At 42.3% G+C, this 9,016-nt stretch overlaps 1 protein-coding gene across 2 annotated transcripts; it reads left to right on the forward strand.

The window, feature by feature from the left end:
- The first annotated feature begins 8 nt into the window (after positions 1-8).
- mmp15a (matrix metallopeptidase 15a) lies at positions 9-6,084 on the forward strand. Of its 2 annotated transcripts, none has more exons than XM_042109893.1 (11): positions 9-600; positions 695-865; positions 1,220-1,368; positions 1,712-1,834; positions 1,986-2,293; positions 2,495-2,656; positions 2,782-3,029; positions 3,173-3,311; positions 3,784-3,934; positions 4,103-4,218; positions 4,486-6,084. In XM_042109893.1, the coding sequence occupies exons 2-11, from the start codon at positions 746-748 to the stop codon at positions 4,914-4,916; spliced, it is 1,947 nt and encodes a 648-aa protein (XP_041965827.1). In that variant the 5' UTR covers positions 9-600; positions 695-745; the 3' UTR covers positions 4,917-6,084. The 2 variants fall into 2 exon arrangements, with proteins under 2 accessions (XP_041965827.1, XP_041965828.1); XM_042109894.1 differs by having other exon boundaries at positions 9-595.
- Positions 6,085-9,016: the final 2,932 nt, after the last annotated feature.

A 9,016-nucleotide genomic window follows, 5' to 3' on the forward strand; every position in this document is an offset into this window, starting at 1 on the left:
CAACAGTAGCCTAATATTCCAAATCACTAGATGGCAGTGGTTGTTACTTTTGTTAATTTCTGTCATTGATATAATAAGCCTAACAATCACAGTTGTGATTATTAAGCTAATAATAACACGGGATAGTTTTATGCGATGGACACACTGACAGTATTAGGGGGAGTGGTGTGTTTGAGTTAGGCCTAGTATGTAAGCGGGTGGGGCAGCAGCCTAGCTTGAGAGAGTGGGCTACAGTGGAATTAATCTCATAGAACTCTCGCCCGGACGCCATCCAAAACATCTCGTGAAAAGTTATGCAGGATTTTCCCTATCTAGTTCAGTACAAGCCACACCGTATGCGTTTCTTCTCAGAGTTTTGATTGGAAAGTTCAAATGCGTGCTAATATATGTCGATAAGACAGTTGCGGCGTAATTTGAGGCGGACGAGCAATAGTCTACATTCAGCTGACAGACGGTCCGAAACTTGATCAAAGTTTTCAAGTATTGGCCGTTCGGCTGTAAATTTGCCATTTTAATGACAAATGCTGTGAAGCAGAGATTTATCGACGCTTGAAGCGCATTTCAGGTCCGCTTTCTTCGGTGAATGATCGCGAATGTAAGGTCATATTTATTAGTTATTGAGTAGCCTATGCTGCCATGAGGGTGGTCTAGCGTGTTTCTTAGTTACTTTGCTTTGTGTTGTCGGCCCGTCCAGGTTTTTTGACGGTCAACGCTATTCTGCAGGCTGGTGAAGAAACGGGGTGCAATGTTATACCGATACGGACGTTTTTCTCCTGGATCGTTCAAATGGATTATTTTCCCTTTGTGGTTGTCACTTATTAGTAACTTCGAGGCATTTGCACAAGATGACCCCTTCAACGCTGAGGTAATCCTCTACAGTTTTTAAAAGAATAGCCTATTGTTTTGAGCTGCAAAATCTTAGTTTTTACTTTCGGCTATGCCTCCGTTCATGGGGTAGGGGGGCTTGCAGGGGCTATTCTATTGTTCCATTGTAGCCTATGACGGGGTAGCCTCACAACAACTGGGGTGCATATCTTTGACTTTGACAAATGAGACTAGTAGCCATTTCAATGCGATGACACAGTGTGCCATATCACACACAGACACATCAATATATCTCAGTGTAGACCGACCCTTGACGTCCTTCCCAGTAGGCTAATTCTTCTAGTTTCCTCCCTCAGTTTTACAGTAATGTTTTGTTTCCCTCTCGCAATCTCAGTCCTGGCTACGGAAGTATGGCTACTTGTCCCAGGCTAGCCAGCAGATGTCCACCATGCAGTCTGCACAAATCCTTTTGAATGCGGTCAGCGAAATGCAGCGGTTTTATGGCCTAGAGGTTACTGGAGTTATGGACCAGGCTACCCTTGGGTATGGATGCCCTTTATTCTGACATTCTGTTTACATTTGGAGGAGCATGTGCTGTAGGCATATAAAACTGGTTATTGATTTATTTATTTTTAGAAACTGAAAAAAAGCTATTTTTAACATTCCATTTGCCAAAACTGGGTAGGCCTATTGCTTTATTTATTTATACATTATTTTTTCTAAACCTGTCTAGGGTAATGATCAACTTACATATATGCTACAGTAAAACAAAACAAAAACAATTTGTAACATTACTCCATTTGCCTTTAAACAATAACAAATTATAATTTATGCCTGGCAGAGACGCCTGTAAATATTTATAATCTAAAGCATTATACCACTTCAGTGCTATGAAAAGGCCTCGATGTGGTGTGCCAGATCGATTTGTGCAGCCAGATGAAGGAAGCACACGAAGAAAGCGATTCGTACTCACTGGCCAAAAATGGGATAAAGATAAATTAACTTACAGGTAAATTGCTATTTCTTAACCCAACATCTGATTATGTTTGACCAATCTTTTTACACAATATCAATTGTGTTTTCTGAACTCTTAATTATGGGTTGACATCATGTAGATCTCATGCAACAGATACATTTTGTTTCCTTTTTCTGCTTCTCAGTCTTCTTAACCACACACCCAAAATTGGAGAGCAGAGGTCATTTGAGGCAATTCGTAAGGCCTTTAAGGTGTGGGAAAGGGTGACGCCTCTTACCTTTGTAGAGATCCCTCACAAGGATATAAAAAATGGCAGCCAAGGAGAGCCAGACATATTGGTGCTGTTTGCCTCCGGATTCCATGGCGATATGTCTCTGTTTGATGGGGAGGGAGGGTCCCTTGCTCATGCCTTCTTCCCCGGCCCAGGGATGGGTGGAGACACACACTTTGACCTGGATGAACCCTGGACACTTGATAACCATAATGAGCAAGGTGACTAGATTCAAAGATCATCAGACCCAGCAATACTGTACATTTTTCAATGATGAATGTTAGCCTATATGTTGTACTCATCTTTGTGGATATTATTGGGTAGCTCTTTTTTCCTGGCATTTCTTTAAAGTCAGTGGAGGAATATATAAGTATAAAGAGTATATATTTCACATGATCACACCACTGTTGGTTTGTGTTCAGGTGTTGATCTCTTCCTGGTGGCAGTCCATGAGCTTGGCCATGCTCTTGGTCTGGAGCACTCCAACAACCCCTCAGCCATCATGGCTCCTTTCTACCAGTGGATGAAGACGGATGATTTTTCTCTCCACGAGGATGATCTGAACGGAATTCATGAAATTTATGGTGCATTTCTTCAAATAATTGCATCTCATTTTTAGTCTTCTGCCATCTGGCCTGTCATTGTAGATCTATAGTAAAATATTTGTTCTGACCTGAATGTGAATATGAATGTTTTTAATGTCTTGAAGGACATCCAGTGCATGACCCAACCCAGGCCACCCCTACTCCATCATTTGACATCATCTCTACAGTTGCTAACCGCGTCACCCCAAAACCCAAACCAAGACCTACCAAACCCTGGGTCCCACCGGTAGCTCCAACTAGAAGGACCTATCGACCACGGCCAACACAGCGCTCCGATGGAGCTCCTCCCAATATTTGTGATGGCAACTTTGACACAGTCACTTTGCTGCGGGGAGAGATGTTTGTTTTTAAGGTAAATGAAACACTTCATCTCCAGTGTTTAGTAGCATGTTATGTCCATTTTTTTTAGTTGTTTAGTTAGTTAGCTGCATTGTTATGTAAAATACCATTATATGTGGATGAGAACTGCTATCTTAATGTCTCTTTTAACAACAGGGTCGTTGGTTCTGGAGGGTCCGAAGGAACAAGGTTCTGGACAATTACCCAATGCTTATTTCACTGTTTTGGATGGGACTGCCGGATAACATAGATGCTGCATATGAACGTCATGACGGGAAATTTGTCTTTTTCAAAGGTATTCCTCTCTTCCTTTAGCAGCATGCCAAGTGCATTCAGTGTACATATTTCAGTTGTGTGTGACTCCTTTCACTGCTTTTCTAACTGCAGGTTTGAGTAAAAACACTGAGTATGCAAAGCTTTGTGGTGCTCTGTCTTTAAGCAGTCTGTTTCTCCCATTGACATTCTTTTTGCCAAATTATGTCACTAGTAAAACACTCTGAAATGTTAATGTGGAAAAAGAGCCTCTTAGTGTTCAGCACCTGGCACAGCTGCTTAACTGTTGATTGCGTCATACACTAGACCAGATGCTGACTGTTCTACTTTCAGTTTGAAACTTTTTTTGGAGGAATCGAATTAGAGAGTGGCCTCAGTATAAAAAGCTAGCTGCCTTTTATGTATGCATGGCTCAGGATGCATTTTTAATAGATAGTTAGTCACATTTTGATTTCATTTTAGTTATGTTGAGGTTGTCGTGTTTGATATTGCAGGGAGTCGGTACTGGGTGTTTCGAGAGGCTGATTTGGAGCCAGGATATCCACAGGAGCTCTTTCACTATGGCCAGGGCATTCCCACAGACAGAATTGAAACAGCCATTTGGTGGGAGCCAGCAGGCCACACATATTTCTTCAGAGGGAATCAGTAAGTACACATGCTTTGTAAAAGTCCATCCTTTGATTGTCTGATGCAACGTTCTGGTGTAATGTACGTGACAATGAGGGTACCAGGAGTAAGTCTCAAGTCTGCAATAAGTATACATTATTGGACATTTATACATTAGTATACATCTGTTAAATCTGTGTTCCTCAGATATTGGCGCTTCAAGGAAGAAACACGTCTTGTAGACGAAGGCTACCCTAAACCAGTGAGCGTATGGAATGGTATCCCTGCTTCCATCAAAGGAGCATTTCTCAGTGAAGATGGAGGTAAGTGTGATGTTTTCTCCTACACAGAAACCAAATAAAAACGATTTTGACAAGACATTTAATCATCAAAATAATTTAATAAGACATTTAATCATGAAAATGCTCCAGCTTCAACAGGAAACTTTAGATTGTTTTACTTCTAGTTGTAAACGCAAAGCTAGGGCAGAACAATTGTAACTACATTTGGCATATAAAAACTGCAGGACCCCACAATTATCTGGCTTTGGTGTTCGCGCTCACTCATCATTGTTCCTTTTCTACTTACAGAATACACTTACTTCTACAAAGGCACTCAGTACTGGAAACTTGACAACGCAAAGCTGCAAGTGGAGAAGGGATACCCCAAATCTATCGTCAAAGATTTCATGGGCTGCACAGTGTACTGGAGCCCAGATGTGGACACTGATTCCAATCCAGATGGGGGCAAAGGTGCCGATGAAGATCCTACCGTCAACGGAGACTCCAGCCATGAGGATGGAAAGGAAGAGGAGGATGAGGAAAAGGATAAGGAGATAGATGTGGTAGTGAAGGTCAATGACAGGGATGATCATGTTCTAACTCTAGTCCTGATCACTGTGCCTTTGGTCCTGATCCTGTGCATCCTGGGGGTGATCTATGTCATCATTAGCACGCTCCAGAATAAGGAGACGCCAAAACTTCTGGTCCATTGCAAACGATCCCTGCAGGAGTGGGTGTGATCTGCTTAGCAAAGCGGATGGATCTGAACCTCTCTCATCCTAACACACAGCACTGCACTCACCAACATGCCTCACTCTCATGGCACTCTCCACACTAAAACGTCCACCCATACACACACACGTCTCACAGGGGTCTGGATCCTGCTCCTCCTCTGACCATGGTGCTTAACCCTTTCGTAGATATGGTTAAAGAGACTATTTGCACTTTTCTGTACTCGAGTGTATATGTTCTGGGGTTGTTCGTGTTGTGGTTATCTGCTCTCATGGCATACCTGTGTGTCCCTCTCCCACTGAGCTCAGACTCTTGAGTTCTTGCCTTGAACTGAACGAATGTCACATCTGTTATGATGAGCCTTACACCACTATATGTACCCATTTGTCTTTACACGTTGGTCATCGTTAATTCACTGAAGGCCAAACGTACAGACGAAGAATGTGTAGTCGCCTGCACATCTTTAAGAGGCCTTTTCAGTTTCTGTCTGTGCAGAAACACTGGCCTGGCTAATGCAGCCCAGATGTTGCTGATTTAGGAGTTTGCAAGCTGGGGATTTTTGGACTGTCAGTATTTCCTTCGTCTGTCTTTAACAGTCACTGCCAAGGAGGAAGGGGTTGTGGGGTGGGCGGCGCTCCCCTGGCACCCAGCCATCTGACCTACATTAGTGAGCCCCACCACTATTTATGGGCTCTTTCTCTTTCAGAGGTCTGCCTGAAAAATCTTTTTTCTTGTGAGATTTTGGTTGATTTCCCTTCCCCTCCTTGTTTCGCTGTAGGCGCACTCAGTGTGGAGTCATTGTTTAGACATTTGATTCCCTGTCTGCGTGTGCCATTGTTCATGATCTGTGGTGCTTTAAGTGATTTAAAATGAAGGAAAGTGTGGAATTATGTACCTAATTTTTTAACTTTTGACAATTTGCCGCGCTTCCCTGCTGTTTACCAACAATCTGGCTTTTATCTATGTTTTGCCTTTGCACCTTGTGTGGTGACTATGCCTAAGTATTTTTCCTTACGCTTGTCTGCTTGTTTGAAATAACGTTTTGAAGATTTTTTGAAAATGTTGTACTTTAACATTGTTTTCTTGTTGCTAAAAGAATCATGCAGGACATGTATGGCTTTTGCACAGATACATGTAACAATTTGTTGCTTAGTAATAAACACCGCTGTAAGAGTCTTGACTGGTTTTATAGAAATGTTTGGATGCTTGCTTTGCAAAGGCAATTTAATTGAAATTGGCATCTGTGAGTAATGAGAGAGCTATTAAATGTTATGTGCTTGTCAAAAAGCATTTCCAAGTTCACAATTTGCAAACATTTTTGCTCCATGTGTTGGTGTTTTCAAACATCTAGGAGGGTGTGGATAATATCCAGCTTGCTGAATGGGGGAAACAGCTGCAGAAATGCAGGTGCAAGCAACAGTAACCTGGCAACACCTGTCAACAACTTACTTAGTGTCCCTCCTGGACATGGTTACCCTCACACTGCTCTCCACTATCTGGAATCCTGTGTAGAGTAAGATTGTATGGAAGTATTTGTCAGTGTAGTCAAAATACAGTTCTACAATTTTACAGACAATTGTAGTATAAGTATATACTCTTGATCTTGTGAGGGAAATTTGGTCTCTGCATTTACCCCAATCCGTGAATTAGTGACACACTCGGCACGTGTAATCCCGACGCTCACCTTATCTTGCTCAAGACTTTTACCTGTCATTGAGTCATCCTGTGATTTCCCAAGACAGATGTAAGCCATCTCATGTAATGTTGGTACCACAAGGGAGATCCCTTAACTGCCCCATTGTCAGTCATTATTCTGAAGAGTATCCTGCTAGTCTGAACCCTGAGTTCCATCACCATAGAGATAACAATAGCAGTCAGACAGGCAACTTCAGACCCTCGCGGGGTAGTGAAAACAAATTGGTTGATCGAATTTATTTTATGGTCTAGCAAGAGGACCAAGATATGAAACCCTGTGGCTTGTTTGAAAATGTGAATTCAATTGGACCAGTAGTTTTAGGGCCCATAGGGGGCCCCAATGATGGGTAAAGTGCAAAGTCACTCAATAAAGTATAAGCACAGTATCTTGTGCATTGTTGCATCCCAGTCTAGGGCTTGTGGGACATAAAGTATTTGAATAGTGAAAAAACGGGCAGACAACGGAACATAATATTATGTGTATTTATTCATTTTATTGAAGTATGCAAAACAGACCTAGGCGCAACAGCAAAAAGCAAGGCCTTGAAAGTAGGCCTCAGCAGCCAGGCGCTCACTCCCAGTCTCTCCCCTCGGTGAGTGGAGAATGACGATGGTTGCACGGGTAAGGCCCGAGGCTGGCCCTTGCGATGGCAGCGAAAAGTGATCCCAAAAGCACAAGCAAGAGCGAGAGACCTCCTGAATGATGTCAGCCGCTTTTAAAGGGACAGGCTATTATGACGTCCAATTGGATCACACCACCACTCAGCTGCCCCAACCTGCCTGTAAGGCACACAACAGAAGGAACAGACACAAAGGACACACAGAAGGACCCACAGGGTCGTAACAGCATGAACTAAAGCTATGGGGTGGTGTGGGGGAGTAATGAGCTGATGCACCAGTGTGTGTGCTTAACATGTTGCTCATGGTATACAATTAGCTAATAGATTTGGCCTCATTATTAAATTAGCTTGGGTCAGACTTTGCACTTTGCCCACCATATAAATTAGGGCCCTTAAAGTTATATGAGCAGACACAGGCAGGGCTTTAATTACAGTACAGTAATTACAGTCCACTACAGTAAAAATATCCAGAATTTTGATAGTAGGCCACATTCATAAAGGGCCTTGACAAATAATAATATCAACATTGATCAGTCATTGCACTAACGTCTTGTTTTTATTAACCATCACAGAAAGCCTGGTAATACTGCTCAATAAAGAGTGGTTCAAGTCTTGGAGAGTTGGCCCTTTTCCAGGAAGAAACCAGCTGGAATTTTACAACATTAGTGGTCGCAAAAGTTAAACAGAGACAGAAATATACTCAAGCCCATCTGCACCATGAACTTAATTACCAGACTTGTTATCTCAGCTGGGAAGGGGACTCATGCAGCCCTACGTGAATTAACAGCCCTACGTGGCTACAGCCCTACAAGGCCTACATGCGGATTACACAACGGGGTAGTTCAGCTCCTTTAATCAGCCTAGTTTTGATTGCCACATCACATTGTAAGCGGTCAAACATGGTTGAAGTGACACATTAAGGGGCAGAGGAAACATCTCTGGGCAGTGGAATTGTTTCCTTTCTCTTGTATTTTTCTTCGATTCCATCTTTTTTTATGTCTCAGCTGCCATGATCTGTTTCACTATCTTTTGGTGTTTTATTGATTGGACTGTTCAAGTGTCCAATCACATGTGAGGACATTGTTAAGCTATGCTTTAGTGACCTGGCTTAGTTCCACTGGTTGCGTAATTGCCATAGCACCTGAGCTTATCCTTACCTTATCTCATTATGGGATCTCCTGCCTCTGAGCTGTCACAATCCTCCTGCCCACAGGGGCACTGACTCCATGGTTACCTTTGCTGTAGCCTCAGGTGTCATCACATACAGGAAGTTGCTGATGTTGCCTCAAGGTATAGTATATATATAGGTATTGATATCATAGAAACTGTGCCAATCCTAGACTATGTTATTACCTTAAAGAAAATAGAATCTTATACATTTACTTGCGCATATACATAAGGACACACCACAGGTTTGCCTTTGATTTTGGTCACGTGTAGTCTGGGGGAACTCAGACGAACCTGTAAGCAAATTTGAATTTGCTCTGCAGGTACGTCTGGAAAGGATTCCATTGACGCTCATTTCTGAACTTGCCGTTTTACAACTTCCAGGGATGTAGCAGTGAAATAAAACTTAAATTGGTGCATTAAACTCTTACCAAACTGTTTTCAGAAATGCAGCAAACACATCTTTCTTGTAAACAAAGGTTTTAAAATGCAGTTGTTTACTCAATTCCAAAGAAATAACACGTTCCTGGGCTTTTGGTGATACAGATGTCAATGCCACATGAACATCAGTTAGAAATTGTGTTTATCATCATTGCATATTCCTTGTCTTCAGAGACAACTCAGAC

Source organism: Alosa sapidissima, chromosome 11, assembly GCF_018492685.1.
Source record: "Alosa sapidissima isolate fAloSap1 chromosome 11, fAloSap1.pri, whole genome shotgun sequence".
NCBI lineage: Eukaryota > Metazoa > Chordata > Actinopteri > Clupeiformes > Clupeidae > Alosa > Alosa sapidissima.

What these genes read in the sequence shown, in the direction of transcription:
- mmp15a (XM_042109893.1), top strand. Translation starts at nt 746, where the DNA reads ATGTTATACCGATACGGACGTTTTTCTCCTGGATCGTTCAAATGGATT. An exon ending in ATGACCCCTTCAACGCTGAG is followed by an intron (nt 866 to 1,219) that starts GTAATCCTCTAC and finishes TCGCAATCTCAG; the next exon opens with TCCTGGCTACGGAAGTATGG. An exon ending in CGGAATTCATGAAATTTATG is followed by an intron (nt 2,657 to 2,781) that starts GTGCATTTCTTC and finishes AATGTCTTGAAG; the next exon opens with GACATCCAGTGCATGACCCA.